General features: G+C 64.8%; 1 protein-coding gene across 1 annotated transcript in view; it reads right to left on the bottom strand.

Moving 5' to 3' along the window:
• CCDC187 (coiled-coil domain containing 187) overlaps positions 1–17,886 on the bottom strand; it is a 36,879-nt gene that overhangs the window by 8,064 nt on the left and 10,929 nt on the right. The window contains exons 8-18 of the mRNA XM_032595530.1: positions 17,062–17,627; positions 16,606–16,693; positions 13,648–13,757; positions 9,017–9,081; positions 8,489–8,602; positions 7,427–7,548; positions 7,223–7,314; positions 4,354–4,439; positions 3,559–3,686; positions 2,478–2,565; positions 1,005–1,151 (exon numbers count right to left, since the gene is read on the bottom strand). Of these exons, the coding sequence (XP_032451421.1) occupies positions 1,005–1,151; positions 2,478–2,565; positions 3,559–3,686; positions 4,354–4,439; positions 7,223–7,314; positions 7,427–7,548; positions 8,489–8,602; positions 9,017–9,081; positions 13,648–13,757; positions 16,606–16,693; positions 17,062–17,627 (1,606 nt within the window). The remainder of the gene's footprint in view (positions 1–1,004; positions 1,152–2,477; positions 2,566–3,558; positions 3,687–4,353; positions 4,440–7,222; positions 7,315–7,426; positions 7,549–8,488; positions 8,603–9,016; positions 9,082–13,647; positions 13,758–16,605; positions 16,694–17,061; positions 17,628–17,886) is intronic.

Consider the following 17,886-nt stretch of genomic DNA (forward strand, 5'->3'; position numbering starts at 1 on the left):
CCTCTCTCTCTGCCCCTCCCCCGTTCATGCTCTGTCTCTGTCTGTCTCAAAAATAAATAAACGTTGAAAAAAAAAAATTTAAATATATTAGAAACAGCACGAGGGAGCTGGCACGGACACGTGTGGGTCACCGCCCCTCAGGGGAAGCGGGTGGCAGGCTTCACGTACAGCACGGCGGCCAGTGTGCCCCCGCAGGTCGGCCTTCACCAGCTGAAGCAGGTGGTCCTAGCCTCGCAGGAGCCCTGCATGCCATGCTAACGGCCCCGAGGCAGGGCAGCGGCCCCGAGGCAGGGCAGACACAGGCCCAGAGCTGGAGAGTCCTTGCCGCAGGCTGCCCGGGTCACCGAGCTCACACCCCAGGCCATGCTCTGGCAGCAGGCAGCCCTGGGTCACCTCCCCTGCGGGCCGGCCTGGGACAGGGAGGACACCGCTCTACTGCCCCCTCCCCCCACCCCGCAGGGTGACTGTTAACCCAGAGAACCCAGTTCATCCCATCCTCATCCAACCAGGCAAGGCCACAGCAGCCGAAGCTCAACAGAGCTTGGGCTGGGGACAGCTGCCCTGCTCTGTGATCCCACAGCCCCCTCCGTGCGACAGGTGGTGGGGACGGGGAGCTGGAGCAAGGACACCCCTGCTGCTCGGGGTCCCCCAAGGGGCTGCTCCCCCTAGGAGCCCAGGCCACCTCTGTTTCTTGCCTCAGCCCTGCCCCCCGGTGAGTACAGCCCTGGCCCCATCCCAGCTCTAGCCTGACCTCCCTCCTTCCCACTGGGCTTCCCACCCACACCTCTGGGCCTGGAGCACCTTCCACTGTGGGGGCTCCTCCTCCAGAGCCCAGCCGGGCCACTGTGTCCAGGAAACCGCCTTGGGTGCCCCTCCTGCCTTCCCTTTGCACTCCTCCTCGGTCCCTCCCCTCCCTGGGTCACAAGCGTATTTACGAGGGACAGTCCCACAGAACAGCCAGGTGCCAAGCGTTTCCTGGCCTCCAGCCCAGTGAGAGCGCCCACCTGAGGCAGCCTGTTCCGGGCCTGAAGCTCCCGCCGCAGGTGCACCATGGATCTCTGCAGGGAGACGATGTCCTTTTCATGCTGCAGGAGAAGTTTCCTCTCTTGGTGTGAAAACAGGTGAATGTCCCGCAGGTATCGGATTTCTCTCTGAACCGGCCAGGGAAGACGTCAGCAAACCCCCAAGCCCGCACCCAGGCACACGTTGAGGAGAAGTGCACGCGTGATCAAAGGGATAAAGGGTGTCTGGGGGTGGGGGCAGCCCAGCTCCGACGGGGCCTTCCCTGAGCCCCTCCACACGCCCCGCCCTTCTCGTCCTGCTCGGCTTGCCGGCCCCCCGGGAGGCTTGGCAGGAAGCAGGAGGGAAGGCAGGGTGTCGTACCCTGGGTCGGCCAACCGAGACTGGCACAGGCCCGCTGCCCTTCCGCCCTCCCCCACTCGGCCCTCCCTGTCTCCAGGTTCCGGGCACTGCCCCCACCCAAAGGGAACTTGTCCCTTCGTTCAACCGTCCCCATCTGTCCTCTGGTCCCTGCTTTGTCTCTGATGGCACATCCCTCAGCAGAGCCACCTTGCCTGGAGCACCTGCTGGGGTCTTTGCACGCCCACTTTGGGGGGTGGAGGCCTTCCTAGGTCAGAGAGGAAACTAAGGCTCGGCAGAGCTGTCCTGCTCAAGCCCCGGTGGCCAGGGGCCCAGACCCCAGCCTCCTCCACAGTGGCTCTGCCTGCAACACAGAACCTAGCTGCCATTTGATAACTGGACCTCCTTCTAAGTCCTCTTCACAGCTCACTGGTCAGGGTGTGCCCAACAGATGGTGTCACCTGCACTTTTCTCTCTGGGTCTCCTCCTGTTGCCCCCAGTAACTGCCAGGTCCCACATCCGCCACCCCACCTCCCTGGCCCATACAGGCCACCTTGGGCGGAAGTTTTCTGCCAACCCAAAGTCCAGCATCACCCCTCGTTCCCCTCGGAGGGTCCCTGAGTGAGACAAGCCCCCTACACTGAGCCCCGGTTTCTTCATCTGCATAAAGGGAGGCGGTTAACACTAGTCCCCACCACACAGCATGCTGGGACACTGATGAGATCACCAGCACAGCGGCCCCGGTGCCCATTTTCCAGCGAAGGAAACTGGGCTTGAGCCCTCTCTGCAGTGGTACACGCTCACCCTGGTCAGTGCTGGCTGCACTGAAGCCCCGCCGGCCCCTCGACACACACTGCTGTCATTCTCCCGTTCTTGAGGCTCCAAGAGGCCGCAGGACACAGGACTACAGGGCCACACCCCACCCAGGCCACGCCGCCCCCACCCCGGCCACTGGGCGCTCCCCATGCACCACAGGGTCCTGAGCGGCCCTGGAGGGTGGCGAGGGCTGGGGACTGATCAAGGTGTGGTGCAGAAGGCCCACACTCCCAGCCAGGAGGATGGCAGGACCAACTCGGTGCTGGTCACCTGCCCGCCGGACGGGGCTGGGTCACCCTTACCTGCTCCTGCTCAAGCTTGCCGAGCGCCTGCTCTTGCCTCGTTGCCAAGGCCGCCAGCATCGTGTCCTTCCCCTCGCCGCCCAGACACCTGAGGGGGGAGGCAGGACTGACTATCCACCTCGGGTTCAGCAGGTGGATGTGAAAACTGGCCGGCCAGGTGGACCTGGGACGCCCCCCTCCCAGTGCCATGCACCAGGGGCAGGCTGGGGGAACCCGGGGCCGGGGGCTCAGTCCGGACTGTCACTCTCCCCACCGGCTCTTCGTGACCACTTTCGGGCCTGACACATGAAGGAAGGGCAGCGCCTCCCACCCTGGAGCTCTAGCCCACCCAAAGGGTCCCCTGGGGCGGGGCTCGGGGCCCACCATGGGATAGAACCCCCACAGCCTGCCGGGCTCCTAAACTGCCCAAGGAGGGAGAGTGGGAGGTGGCCGGGTGGGGGGGAAGCTTATTTGGAATACACTCACTGGAAGCCAGTGAGGGAATATCAAGAAGCTTAAACCGTGCTTCCCCCCTGACACCGCAGGCCCGCTTCTAGACGTTTCCCTTAAGGGGCGTGTCTCCTCCGCAGGAGGCAGCTGGAGGCCCCCCGCCACGGGCCTAAAGGAGTTGTGTGGTGGTGGTGGGGGGGGGGTGGTGGTGGTGGGGGGGGGGGTGGTGCCCTGCACGGTGCAGCGGCTACGCGGGGTCTCTGAAAGCTTTCCTGACTTGTGAGTGGAAACCCAGGTCACAAGACAGCAGCGGAGTGTTCTCGGAATGCTGTTAAACGGCCCTGTGTATCTCCCGCAACGAGAGCTGGCAGGACAGACTGGAAAATACGCAGGGGCTGTCTGGGAGAGGTGGGACTGCGGGTGCCTTAAATGTTTACGTTATTTGTTTCTGGAACTTCACTGCCTTATCTAACTTCCCGCAAAGACCCATTACTATCTGCATCGGTTCGGTTTGTTCCCCGTAACGCTGTCAGGACCGGGGCTGGAGCCGAGACCGGTGGGAGGCGGAGTCCGGGCGGGGGCGGGGCCCGAGTGGCAGGCGGGGCGGCTCCGGGGCGGGGTCCGACGGGGGCGGGGCCGCGCACGCGCTCACTCTCGCTGATGCTCCAGCCAGGCCAGCTCGGTGCGCATCTTCTCCTCCAGCGCTTTCTCGCGCAGGCGCAGCATCGCAGCCTGGTGCTGCGCGCGCAGCTCCTCCTCCCGCAGGCTCACGTCAAGCATCTGCAGCGTGAAGCAGCCCAGGGCTCCGGGGTTCGCGCTCCAGGGCCCCGCCGGGCTCCGCTGGGGCGGGGCAGACCGACCGGGCCGCTCCGGGACCAGCTTCGCCGGGTGGGAGCGGTGCCCAGCCTAGGGGAGGAGGCCGGCGCCTCCAGGAAGCCCTCCCAGACTGTCTGCTCCACTCATCCCGAGTTGTGTGCCTCCTTTCCCGGGGCGGGGTACCCCCCTCCCGACTGCGGGCTCCCGAGGGCAGGGAGGGGTCCTCATCATTTTGGTCTTTTGCCTTGATTCAGTCTGGACACGTATTTGTGCCCAAGAGGGTTGAGGAAAGACTGGGCCACCTGCCCCGAAATGTGCAACCTGAAAGGTGGGGGCCAGCCTTGCCTGAAGCACTTTGCCGAAATGCCTGCTCTCACCTACCACCCCAGGCATGAGGAAGGGGCTTGGGCAGATGTCAGTTGGAAGGGTGGGCGATGCCCACGGCAGGGAGTGCCTCCCCCCCACCCCCAGCCCAGCCCAGGATCTGCAGCAGAGATCCTCTGAGTGCGGGCTCTAGGAGAGGTGGGCCTCAGCACCCGATGGCTCCAGGCAGCTGAGGGAGGATTTGGGGCTAAGAGCTAATGCCGGTACCGGCCCTGAACCTGCCTCCCCAGAGTACCTCTCCCTGTACCTGGTGGGTGGGGTTGTCCTGAGGGTAGAGCCTGGCCAGGGGCAGCTGGGAGGGGGCTTGGTCTGGCCTCTCTTCCTGCCTGGGCTCTGAGGACAGAAAGCAGTCTGTGGTTGGGCCCTGTAGGGGTTCTGGACAGCCTGCTGGGTCAGGTGAGGGTTCCAGTGGCCTTTTCTACAGGAGGGCCTCTCGAAGGTAGGATAGCTGGGGTAGTGTAATCCCCCCCCCACATACACACAGCTTCACATCAGGTCTTCACAAGGCCGCACCAGGAGGATTTAACCGCCTCTTTAGTCCCGGTGTGAAGTTGTGTGTGAACCCACTGATCATACAAAGGACCAGACCCCAGGGAGAGGAGCCTCAGGAATGACTTGGTCCCGCGGCTTCACTTCCGAGACCGAGGCCCAGAGCCAGAGCGTGACCCCTTGAGGTCCGGCATCCAGCAGGTGGGGAGGCAGCAGGTTCCGGGCTTAAGCAGCCCTTTTGGCATTGGCCGCTACTAGCTGTCCTTCTGCGCTGGGTGGGTGGAAAAGGACTCTGTAGTTTTAGAAAGTTAATTTCAGGACTTGTGCTTCCCACCGAGAGAGTAAAAGGGATCGGATCGTGGATTTACTGTCCCGCTAAAAATGACTTTAAAAAGCAACAAAATAGGGGCGCCCGGGTGGCTCAGTCGGTGAAACGTCTGACTTCGGCTCAGGTCATGACCTCACGGTTTGTGAGTTCGAGCCCAACGTCAGGCTCTGTGCTGACAGCTCAGAGCCTGGAGCCTGCTTTGGACTCTGTGTCTCCTTCTCTCTCTGCTCCTCCCCCACTCATGCTCTGTCTCTCTCTCAAAAATAAACAGTAAAAACAGCAACAAAACAAAAAAATTACTTAGGTACATGCGTGTACACATATATGAACATTCACAATACGTGTATGAAAAAACAATTCTCCAGACCCTGGACATCAGGCCATATAGCACGGTGATCCCTGAGAGACAGAAAACAAATTAGGTGAGACCCCTGATTGTCACGGCTGACTGCCTTGAGAGTGTTTCTAGGCTCCACCGCAAGAAGGGGAAACTGAGGCAGAGCCTGTCAGACCCCCAGAGGAGACAAGATGGAGCTGGGAGTCTGGAGAGACCGAGGCATGTAAAGCTCGTGGAAAAAGGACCAGGGAGAAGAGAGCTGCGCCGAGAGAACCCGGAGATTTGGAGTGCCCCCCACTTCAGCCTTCAGTGGGAACTGGCTGGTGAAAGCATGTGAGGAAGCTCCCCACGCTGGGGAGAGAAGCATCGGGAAGGATCAGAGCCTGGGGGCCATGCCTGTCTCTGCCAGCCGGGCTGGAAAACCTCACGCTCCACGGGTCTCAGGGCAGAGCGCACAGAAGGTCCTGCCTCCGTCCCAGGGGGACACCTGCTTCAAACCCACCTAACAAATTAGGAAAGCAACACCCGGGAGGCTCCAGCTGCATCCAAGTAACCGTGTTCCAGAACAAAGCTCACAACTGTGTGTGGAGCCCCCCGGCAAGGTAAAAGTCAAAATGTTCAGCAGGCACGGGAAGAAGAACCATGACCTATCACGAGAACAGTCAGTAGAAACTGACCCAGGCGGTAGAATTTAAAGGCCAGAGAAGGCCTTTAAAAGCTGTTATAACTGGGGGTGTCTGGGTGGCTCAGTCAGTTAAGCATCCGACTTCGGCTCAGGTCATGATCTCACGGTCCGTGAGTTGGAGCCCCGCGTCGGGCTCTGTGCTGACAGCTCGGAGCCTGGAGCCTGTTTCGGATTCTGTGTCTGCCTCTCTGTCTGCCCCTCCCCTGCTCGTGCTTTGTCTCTTTCTATCAAAAACAAATAAACATTAAAAAAAATTTTTAAAGCTTTTGTGACTGTGTTCTATATATTTAAAAAGTTGAGTAGAATCAGGGATGATATAAAAAAGTGTCCAAGTGGAACTTTTAGAAACGAAAGCCCAAATACCTGAGAAGGAAAAGACACCGGATGGGATTAATGACAGATCAGTGGCCACAGAAGAAAAGAGTAATGAACTTGAAGGCACGGCAGTTGGAGCTCTCCACAAGGAAACACAGAAGAAAAAGAGAATCAGAACAGAGCCTCGCGAGCACGGGGCTTCAGGTGTCCTGACGTCCCTGCCAGTGGAGGCTTGTTGGCCAGGAGACAGACGACACCGTGGCTGAACATTCCCAAGCACGAGGCAAACGATAAACACTCCGGTGCCCGGATCGCAACGCACCCCAAGCACGAGAGCCTTTTAAAGAGAAACCGAACGCAACCTTATCGTATCAAGTAGCCGCAAGGCAGTAACAAGGAGAAAGCCAGAAAGGCGGCCCGAGGAAAGGGACAGCGTGCGCGGGAGAAGAGCGACGCTGACCGCAGGCTTGCGGTGCGAAACAACGCGGCCAGAAGACGGGGCGCCACTGCCAGCCGGAGGGAGACGCGGTCCGCCTGGGCTACACTGCGCAAAGGGTATTTCAGAAACACCGATGCGATGAGTTTGTCCTTAGACGTACAAAAGCTAAAAGATGTCGCCACCGCCCCCCCTCCCCCCCGTCCGGAAGCGTTAGGGGAGGTCCTCCGGGCAGAAGGACGGCGCGACGCCGGGGCGGGAATCGTGTCTACACAAAGCAAGAGCGAGCACCGGGAACGGGTGTGCACGGACTGGTTAAAAGCTGACCGAGCGTCCACAGCACGGTCATAAGGAACTACGGTGGAGTTCAGGAAAAATCTGGGTGAGGTGCACAGGGCACCGGGACAGTCTGCTGTCACTGAGGGCTGGGCCGTACGTACGAGCCCTCGCCCGCCGCCGTCCGGGGCCCTCTGCCCACGGCTGCCGGCCGGGCACTCGCCGCGTGTGTGCTTTGGAAGACCCTTACCTGCAGGAGCCGACTTGCCCTCCCGACTCTGCTGTCCTTCCCGGGGGTCCTGGGAGGGCGCGGCCGCGGCTCTGCCCTGGGCTGGGTGCGATCTGGGGACAGGTGGGGGGAGAGATGCGCTGGAGACACAGCCTGTCCCAGACGCCCTGCCCGCCCTCTTCTATGCTGGGAGGTGGCGGCGGCCAGCCCCCCCCTGGGCCCCACCTGGGTCTGGCTGTCACCGTGCTCAGACAAGTCACTGGCTCCAGACCTCCGCACACCTGTGGCTGCTTCCCCTCCGAAGCCGGTTTCGGCCTGGCCTCGGTGGAGTGTTTCCCCATCAGCTGCTGTGAGAACGGGAAGGTGGGGTGTGTGGTGGGGGCCCCAACCTCAGAGGCCTCCACGCGAGGCTGACAGTCCCTCCCTGCCCCCCAGACAGGGCTGGACGTGGCGGGGTGGGGGAGGGTGGCAGGTGCCCGGCAGACACAGAGCAAGGCCGGGGCTGGAGCACCCCAAAGCTGGGGGGTCTCAGATGGCCGGGGGCAGGGGGGAGCTGGCTGCATGAAGGGCGGCGGGAGCCAGGGCCCTGATTCTCAGCTGCAGCAGCTGTGGTGCTGGGAAGAAAGAGGGAAGGAGAGGAAGCAGGGGCCGGCTGTGTATGTTGCCCACACACACAGGCACACGCGTGTACATGCATGTGCACGTGCTTCCCCAGGCTGGGGCACCCTCCCGGGAATGCCTCCCCAGATGTGCTGTGCGTGAGTCCATCCCAACAGCCCCCGGACCAGAGACACAGAGAAGAGAAAGCCCATCACGTCGAAGCAGATCCTGGACATCGGCCGGGGCCATCCCGACCAGTGAACGCAGGGGGGCCGGGCACAGGTGGTTTGGAGATGTGGGTCCCCTTCCCCTCCCGGCCGACCTGCCAGGGCTGTGAGTTTCCGGCACATATCAGCTCACGAGCTCCAACAGGGAGCCCAAGACTCTGGTGCCACCGGGGACACAGGCGGGTGGAAGGCGCGGGCGGTCATCTGTCCCCCCCAGCCAGGTGCCCCCGGGTCAGCGGTGGGCCAGAATGTCCCGTGAGCATCTGTGTGCAGCCCACTGAGCTGGCCTCTGGCCGCAGCCGCCCCCTCCTCTTCTGGGCACCGGCAGGGCTCACATTTCAGGCGGCACTGTATCTGCACCCTCCCCGCCTCGACCTTCCGTGAAGGCAGGTGGCCCCCACGCAGCCAGAGAGCGAAGCCACCTGGGAAGGGCCGCGCGTGGGGCCTGTCCGTGCCTGACCTGCACCCGGTGCTTGAAGAGCAGCTTGTCCAGGGCCTTCTGTGTCTCCCAGACCTCCCGCTTCGCCCGCTGCCGCAGAAGGGCCAACGCCTGCTTCCGCTTCTGCTGGTCAAGCTGCAGGGAGGGCCGAGCCTCAGGATTCCCGGGGCGGGGGGGGGGGGGGCGCCCAGACTGCTGCCCCCACAGCTCTCCAAAAGCCCTGAGCCCACGCGGGCAGGTTGTGCCATCGCGGGGAACGGGACACTTCTTGGGGGCGGGGCTCGAAAGCCCCCACTCGTGGCCGGGCCTCCCCCCAGCCCGCGGCTTGCTCCCCTTCTCGGCTGAGGCGGTCCGCGTCCTGAGCCGCCTGTCCCCTCCCTCCTTCCCGCGCAGCCTCCCCCGCGGAAGAGCCGTCGCTCACACTCTACAGCTGCCCGCTTTGGGGCCTTCGCTCAGCCTCAGGGGGACGAGGGCTGCTCCCAGCTCACCCCAAGCAGGCCTCTAGGGGATACAGCTGCCATCGGCCTGGCAGAATGGGGTGGGACGCACCTTCAGTGACTCGAGAAAGCCCAGGGACTTCTGGGGGATGTTGGCAAGGTGCCCGGAACGCTGACCTGTGGAAGCCACAGAGAAGGGGCAGGTAAGTGGCCGGCAGGGAGACTCCCAGCACGACAGTCCCTTCCCGCGCGTCCAGTGGGGGCAGGACAGGGCTGCCCGTGGCAGGAGGAGGCAGACAGCTCCTGCATCTCCTCGACGGCCCCAAGGGTTGGCTCGGCCTGACCCTCAGCCGCACTCCCCCGGGGAGCCGTGCCCAAGTCTGCAGAGATGGTGAGTCGGAGCCCAGCAGCAGACCCGGGCTCACCCCGCCTTCCCTGGCGACCTAAAACAAATCGCTAGCCCTTGAGAGCCTCGGTGGGACAAACAGAGGTTCCCACCTCCCTGCTGGAGGGGTGACCTAACACAGGCTGGCCGGATGGCAGCGGTCAGCACCGTAACAATGGTCACGGCCGGGCGGGTGCCTATTAACACAGAGGCACAGGGCCCCAGGCGTCCCTGGGGTTTCTGGGGTTGCTCCAGAGAAGGGGTGTGAAAACCGCGGCCTCCCGGCCTGGATCAGGAAGGCCACAGGGGCTCCTCTTTCCCTTTGGTGGCCCCCGAGGGTCTGGCTCGGGCTCTGCGCACAGGTTGGTGCTGCTGGCCCCCCTGAGGGGGCCTCTAGGGGCGACTCCACGGCCGGAGGGGGCCCAGCGCGCTCCCTCCTTGGCCCGCCTCCCGTCTTCAGGGCCTGGTGTTGGTGGAAGGGGGCAGAGGAGGGCGTCCGGTTTGGGGGTGGCTCTGGGAGGAGTTCCTCGGTCATCGCCGGCCAGTTTGCTTCAGCTTTCTGGGGTCGGAGCGGCAGAGGCTGTGGACAGCGGCTGAACCAGCTCCTGGGCGTTTCCACGGCAGTGCGGGGAAACTCGGAGGCCCCAGGGGGAGCAGTTAGGTGTGACCCGTGCCGAGCACACGGCAGCCCTCCCCCTGCCCCCGCCAGCTGGCCTCCGTGGGAAACCAAGGCCCGAATGGGAGAACGGTTCGACGTGTCTCTTCTGAGCCGAGGTTCCCTCGACGAGGAAAAACCCTCTTTTGCTTCTGTTCTGTGGCCACTGAGAGAAACTGAAGCCGGAGAAGATGCCAAGGACCCCTGAGGCCCCACCAGCCTGAGCGCCCACTGACCACCCGGGAGGCTCCAAGGCTCAGGGAGGGGTGTTCCTTGTCACCTCTGGCCACACCACGCCGGCACCCCAGACGGTCACCAGGGAGACACGGGCCGCGTGCCCCTGAGCTCCGAGCGGTGACCCAGGAGAAAGTAAGCTGTCCCCGACACGGCTGTGTAACGACCACGATTGTAGTCATCAGCATGTTCTCAGGGAGGAGGCTGGGATCGGGGAGTCACCGCCTCGAGCCAGAAGCTGACGGGACCCCCCTCCCCCCCACGCTGGGTGGAGACACAGTCGCCCCCCCACCACGCGTGTTGCTGTCATTTAACTTCCGCGAAAGGGAAGTCAGCGTAACGTTCTACTCCTCAGTCCCACCGGCCCCATTTCACTGGCCAGACGGCCATGCATGGCTAATGGCTACCCTACTGGATAGCCCAGAGTGTAGGACACTTCCCTCCACCCAGAAGCTTCTGCTGGACAACGTGGTGCTGGCTGGTGGAGTCTTGAAAGTGAGTGCTACTGGGCAGCACTGGTCTAGAGGGGTCTCAAAAGTTCCAGTGGGCAGCGCTGCCCCAGCAGGAAGAGCTGGGTTCGAATCCCCCCTCTGCCACAGATCTGGCCCAAGGCCATGGTGCCTCTTTGAGCATCAGGTCCCTCCTCCATCAGCAGAGCACGGGGACGGGCCCGGCCCCGGGCACGGTGAGACCAGCGAGACCCACGTGTGGTACACGGTGCCCGGTCCGGGGCGATCAGGGCGCTCAGTTCACTCATGCTCTCGGCAAACGCTCCCTGGGCACACGTGCCTGGCGGGCACTGGCTGGGACCGCAGTGAGTCCTCGCGGCCCGCAGAGCAAGCTACGGCAGGGTGAGCGGCAGGACCTGGCCCAGCCCGCGTGCTATCCGGGAGGCTTCCCGGAGGAGGCGTCGGACACCCGCCTGGCACAGGTGCTCACTGCTTGGTTTCGGGGTACCCGAGATCCTGCTCTCGGCCACGCCAGGCAGGAGCAGCTCGGATTTCAAATGACTCTGGGGGGCCTGCCTAGAGTCTCAGGATAAAGAGGCCCCATCAGAGAATTTCAGTGCGCCCACGGACAGGTAGGTCCTGCCCGACGACGGAGAGTGTAAGGAGGGACGCGGGAGGGACAGGGAGGGACAGGGAGCCTGGGGCGGGCCTCCACTCCACCGGCCGTCCTGCTCCCCCTGCAGGAAGAGTGGGCTTTTCCGGAAGGCCCGGCATCTGGGCCGTTTGGGTTCGGCCCGTGGGAGCTGCCAGACCCCGGGGCCGACGCCAGGCCTCAGAGGCTCCAGGAGGGACGCTCATGGAGATGGGCATGGAGCAGGGGACTGGGGACATTTCTCAAGGTGACGGCTCTGCCCCGTCTCTCTCTGGAAGGTGTGGGTGGGACCCCTGGGGTCAGCCCTGGGGACACAGCGGGCTGGCGTGGGGCGCTCTTTAACTAGGCCCAGCCCCTTGCCCGGCTGAGAGGCGCCTGCGGGGAGGGGGCAGCTGTGCAGGGAGGGCTGTCCTCGCCCCGGTGCCCAGGCTGCCCCCCGACTGTCGCTCCCGTGAATGAGTCGCTGAGAAAGCTCACACGGGGGCTGTGGGTCCACAATGCAAGTATTTTGTCCTTCCAACCGGTGACTGATGGTTTCCCCTCTGGGATTGGAGAGGGCCCCCTTCTCTGCCCCTAGCTGTGCTCTCACGCCCCTCCCCATGGGCCACCTGCCCGACCCCCCAGACGTCGACCGCCTCCCCGCACCCACCCACCGCGGGCAGACAGCGCGGGGAGCGCAAGTGTGTGGGGCGCGTGCGTGCCTCGGGTCCCAGGAGGAGTCACTTGCTGCTGCTGCCCAGCAGAGGTAAAAGCACGGAGCCCTGCGGGGGCTGTCCTCAGGGTCTAGTGCTTTCCACCTCAACTCTGAGTCCCCACATCGCCCCATGTGACGGTCGAGAGGGGCAGGGGGCACCTGAGCTGTCCCAGCTTTCCAGAGCACGCGGCTGTGCCCAGATCCTGGCAGCGGGTCCAGCGAAGGTCTCCAGGCGGCCAAGGCCCCAGGTGTGGAGGTGATGGGCGGGGGGCCTCCCCACCGTCCCCTGAAGCCACCAAAGCCGGTGCCTTCAGGTCCACACCCCAACCTCACTGCAGGGACTGGAGCACTTGCCCCTGGCGGAGCCTTTCAAGGGGGCTCCGGGACCGTGGCCCCACACTCCCAAGAGCGAGGAGCCAGTGAGTGGGGCTGAGGGGTAAAGAGAGGGCGGTCCCCTCCGGAGGGAAGGCCAGAGCCTGACCCCCTTGCAGGACCCTGGCCCGGAGGCAGCCAGCCCCACGCGACTGGGGATCACCCTTGACTCTCACAGCAGCCAGCCACCGCCCCCTGCTCAGCCAGCCTTCTGGAAGGACAGCCAGGGATAGACGGTGCTGGTACCCGCGTTCGGGCCCTGGTCACAGCTCAATCCCGGGCACTCCTGGGCTGCTCGCTGCTCCCTCTGGGCTGCATTTTCTGGGGCTGCAAACACGGAGGAAATCTCTACCGGCTTCCCGGTGGATTCTCTCTCAGAACCTGACATGTCGTGTGCTGTCACCCGAGCACTTCCCGATGCCTGCCCCACGCTAAGGAGCAGGTGCCTGGAGGGCAGGGCCGGATCTCAGGTCAGCACCGGGCACAGCAGGTGCTCAGTGGGGACAAGTTGGAAAAGCAGAGACAGGAACCAACAAATGAATTAGGGGGCTCTTGGTGCTCGGGAGACCGGGAGAAGCAGGGCCAGGGGTCAGGCCCCCCCGCAGCCCCCAGCACAGGCTGGAGAGTCTCCCGGACCAAGAAGCAAAGGAGGTGGGAGCGGGTCGGCCATGGCACTGGGGGGAGGCACGGACCCCTCCTCCTCCAGAGGGCCCAGGGCACGAGCCCAGCGGGCCCCCCTCGACACACCTCCCCAGCCACTCAGTCCCGGTTCCCAGCCGCTGTGCCAGGACCCTGCAGCTCACCCCTGAGCACGCCCCGAGGCAGCCCACACAGTCCTCCCACGCCCCTCAGCACGGGCCCTCGGCCAGGCCGGGCTACCAGACAGGGCGCTGCCCCACGCACCCCCCGCTCTGCACCAGCTCCGTGGCCCTGAGCAAGTCTCCTCAGCTGAAACCCAGGGACAAAACCTTTCAGAAGCAAAAGAAAAGGCAGAGGCCTGGGCGGGCAGAGGCTCGGACGCGGCGGCCCGGGAGCAGGGCCCTCGACGAAACACGCGGTCAGCCCTCACCCGGGCAAGTATCGGTCGCGACCGAGGCGCTGCAGGGGCACGTAGCAAGCAGCTGGGTCCCGAAAGCCTCCAAAAAACTTTAATACTGATACACAGATGCTCTCCACATAGAAAAGGCTCTCTCTGCACCCGGCGGACCTCGCCAGAGCATCAGGCAGTCGAGGGGGTCCCCGGCGGACCTCCCCGGCCACCCGACCCGCCAGCCCAGGGCCTGTCCGCGGGCTCGCCCTTACCGCAGCTTCGCGTGGTCCAGGGCGTGAGCAAGCCGGCCCCTCTGGCTGACGGCATCTCCAGCCGCAGGGAGTCACAGGTGGGGTCCAGCATGGCTGTCACCCCGAGTGAGCTGGGGACACGCAAACACACACGTGAGCAGAGTCGGGCAAGGACCGATCCATGAGGTATGAGGCCACTGGGGTCTGGGGGGGGCAGGGACCTGGGTTCCCTCGGCCTGAACAAAGCGGCTCTCAGACCCACAGTGACCAGGGCCGAAGCCAAGGGCCAGAGGCCTAAGGGGGTAGGGGGATGGGCCCGTGCCTGGAGGACCAGGGGGGCAGCAGTGGACAGGGGGCACCCACGGATCCACGCCAGCAGTGTCCCCCAGCTTGAAGTGGCAGCCTGGGGCTCTGCACCGGGACCCGGGGAACCAGCAGCCCTCAGGAGCTCGGACGGCTGGGGCCCAGCTGCCATCATCACCGCTGGGCATCCTGGATGGGACCAGAACGCCCTTTGCCTGGAAGCCCGTGCCTGCCCTGGGCCTGCTCCCGCCCCGGGCCTTACGGGGCGAGACGGCCACTCTGGGAATGAGGGACACGGGCTTGTTCTTCGCCTCCGTCGTTCCCTCTGCCGCCTGCTAAGGGGCTGTGTCCACCAGGCCCGGAGTGGAGCAGGGCGGACAACCAGCCCTAACCCTCACCACCTCGGGACTGCTCGCGCCCCGAGATGCTGTCCCGTCCCACAGAGGGAGGCTGAGCCGGCCAGGGGGCCGAGCAGGCGGCGGTCACACGGGCCAGCTAGACTCGGTACCTGCCTGCTGGGAGGGCGAGCTAACCCCCGACCCTGAGGTGGCCTGCGAGGTTCCCTAGGATTGGGAGGAGGTGGGCTTTCCCTGAGACGGCAGGAGCCCAGGAGACGGGGCCTGTGTCAGCGGGGTGCACGGCTCTGCCTCCCTTCACGTTTCTCGTTAGGGTGTGGCTGTCCGTGCCGGCACGGGGACTCCGGACCGCCGGGGTGACGAAGGACACACTGCAGGCCGTGGAGCGGGGGCGGGGGGGACGTGGCCCTCCAACAGCCACACGTTGCTGGGACGCCCAGCCCCCACCTCTGCAGCCCCGGGCCCTTGCAAGGGAGATGGTGTGGAAGAGGGTCCTGGAGAGAGGAAGCAATGCCCAGGCCCAGGGGCTGAATCCGGAAGCACCCCCCCCCCCCGGGACGGGGGCTGCTGCAGGAGCGCGTGCCCATGAGGGGACGGGAGGGACCAGGTCACCGCAGACCCTGCCTCTGTAGGAACGATTCTGCCATTACAGCATGACTGACAGCAGCCGCACTCCCGAGGTAAAGGATGCGCGGGGCTGTGTGCCAATAAAGCTTTATTTGTGAACACAGGCAGCGGGCCACACGGCTGTGGCTCGTTGGCCTCTGCCTAGACTTCCCAGGGCAGCGGTTGTCACACTTGGGTGTGCAGCACGTCACCAGCAGGACTGAGCCCCGGGCCCAGCCTAGCGTACCGGGTTCAGGAGGGCAGGGGTGGGCCGGGACTCGGCGTTTCCAGCGAGTTCTCAGGGAACAGAATGAGAACCGCTCGACTAGGGAACGGGCTTAATGGAAGAACCCTGGGCTCTTGTGTCCAGCCCTGCGTCTGAGTTTTGGCTTGCCCTCCCATGAGCCGTGAGATCCTGGCAAAGTCACCTCTCTGGGCCTCAGTTTTCCGGTCTGTGCAGTGGGAACGGGAATCTATCTCACAAGATCCTGAAATTACTGCCCGAGGTGCAGGGACGCCTGCGGGTAGCGGTCGGCACACAGCTGGGGCAGGCACCCCGCCACCCTTCTCTCCAGAGATGCCGGGATGGACGGGCCCTTGGAGGGCAGGAGTGGGTGCTGGTGATGGGCTGGGTCCCCGGCCAGCACCGAGCCCCACGGTCCCGGCGGTGCGGGTGGTGGTCCCTCCCCGACTCAGGCACTCAAAAGCTGGCCTGAGAGGCAGCGGGATGGGCCAGGCCCCGGATCTGGAGAACTTGGGGGCCACAAGCTGGACGGGGGCCTTGACCTTCATCCTCGGACCCCACCAGAGAGACGCCAGCGGGGCGGCAAGTGCTATTTCAGAAGGGCCGGCCAGGCGGCTTTTCTGGACACACTGAGGGGCCGGGAAGGCCCTGGGCCCTGATCCCACACAGCAAGGCCGCTGAGTCGTCCAGGGCACAACTCTGCACAGCCTGATCGGGGTGGGTGCGGGGGGACGGGGAGGACGCGGGGCCCAGGTGTGGGGGTGCGCTGGGTGGGAATGCCCTGTGGGGCCCCGCTGGCCGTCCAGCAGTGGGACAGGCAGATGTGGGGCGTCCGCCTTGGAGCCCGGGGCACCGACGGTTCACGTCTGGCAATTTTCCCATCCCTTGCCTCTCCCCTAGGTCTGGGGAGCGGGCAGCTGGCCAAGAACCAGAAGTCCAGCCCAATGCTGCCCCCTACTGGCAGTAATCATTCAGGTCCACCGACTGGATGGAGGCTGGGCAGCCGGCAGCGGTGGCGGGGGTGGGGGTCGGGGGTGGCTGGGTGGTCCTGAGAACTTAGACACGGGACACAGGACCTGAGTGGGAAGATACCCGCACACGACCAGCCCCCCAGTCACCAAGGAAAGTGTGGCCGATAGTGTCCGCTGGGCCCGCAGCCAGTGCAGAGGTGTGTGGGGACGGGGTGCATCCCGGGGGCTGCCCACCCACCAGCGGGGGCCTTGGGTCAGGGGCCCAGTGCCCACAGCCCAGCCAGAGAGGGGTCTCTGGGCCCGCCCCCCCGCCCTGGCCAGCACCAGAGCCAGCAGGCCCTGACCCAGGTCCGGGGGCTTCTCACGGTGGGGTCAGGACTGTGTCACCACCCCCGTTGCCAGCCCAGCTGCACCCAGACCGCTGCGCACCCCTGTGCACGGGCTGTGCACGGCCAGCAGCTCGCGGCTCGGCCAGGGCGCGTGGAGGGCGCAGGCTCACCTCCCGGTGAAGGGGCGGAGGGCCTGGAAGGAGTCCGTGTTTCTCGCCAGCCTGTTGTCCGGCTCCGAACATCCGTCCTCCGTGAGACCTTGGGGGACACGGACACCAGGCTCATTCCCCGGAAGGAGGAGCTGCCGGCGGTTGGGGACCGAGCGGGGACACCCCCGGCCCGTGTCAGGAGGGGCCCGGCGGGCCGTGTCTGCTTTCTTGCCCCTCTCTGGAGGCGGGGCAGGGGGGTGGGCACACAAGCCTCAGGGCCAGGCCTCACCCCTCCACCCACCAGGACCAAGCCGTGGACAAGGCCACACAGACGGTGGAACTTAAGCCCGTGGCCGGGCTCCGCCAGGACCGCCCCTACGTCCCTTCGAGCGGCCTACACACCCGCCGTGGTATTGTCATCGGCCTCTTCCCTTGAGGGAGAGAGTGGGGCCACTGCTGGGGCTGGTGGCCACCTACCTCGGGGCTGGCTGTCGCGGGGGGCCCCCGGGCTCACGCTGTGCCGCCGCTCCCAGTCAGGGCTCCAGGACGGCGTCCTGCCGTCCGGGAAGCAGGTGGGTGAGGCCGGCGGCCTGGCCTGCGTGTCCGCCCAGTCCCAGGGTGTCCCTCCGCCCCGACGGGGCACTAACGCTCCGGAGTGGACGGGGGCTGTGGGCGTGGGGGCCGCAGCCATTCTGCTGAGGTATGAGGGCGACGGGTCGGAGACCGGGTCCCCGGGGGGGTCCGGTGCCTCCGACTTGTGCAGCTGGGCCATCAGGATGTCGATCCGTTGCTTCAGGACGTTGGCCATGGTCTCCAGAGCCTGTAGCCGGGCCTGCTTGTAGCGGAAGTGCAGGGGCCCCGATGTGCCCAGGCGCTCGCTCTCCTCAGGGTCTAGGTAGATGCACACCCCTGGACGCGGGCCCTGGGTGGCGAGGTCCTGGAGCTTCAGGGGACCCAGGGAAGAGCGGGCGGACATCAGCGTGGGGCCGCCTGTCCCCAGCGTCTCGGTGCGGTTCAGGGCTCTGTTCAGACACAGGCAGAAGCTGCAGGGAGAGAGGGTGGAGAGGGTCAGGTCTGGCGCCTGCGGCCTCGAGCGAGTTCAAAATGTGTAGGAGGCGGGATGAGCAGGCGGGATGAGCGTGTGTGACAATGGCGTCCATTCACGGTGACAGTTTTTGGCCCGGAGGGCTGGCTCCGGGGCGCGTCTATACAGCAAGGGACCACACCAGGCCGTGAGGGAGACCCAGCAGTGATTTCTGGAGTTTAACACCAGAGCAGAGGCACCAAAAGAAAAAACAGATC

Source organism: Lynx canadensis, chromosome D4, assembly GCF_007474595.2.
Source record: "Lynx canadensis isolate LIC74 chromosome D4, mLynCan4.pri.v2, whole genome shotgun sequence".
Lineage (NCBI taxonomy): Eukaryota > Metazoa > Chordata > Mammalia > Carnivora > Felidae > Lynx > Lynx canadensis.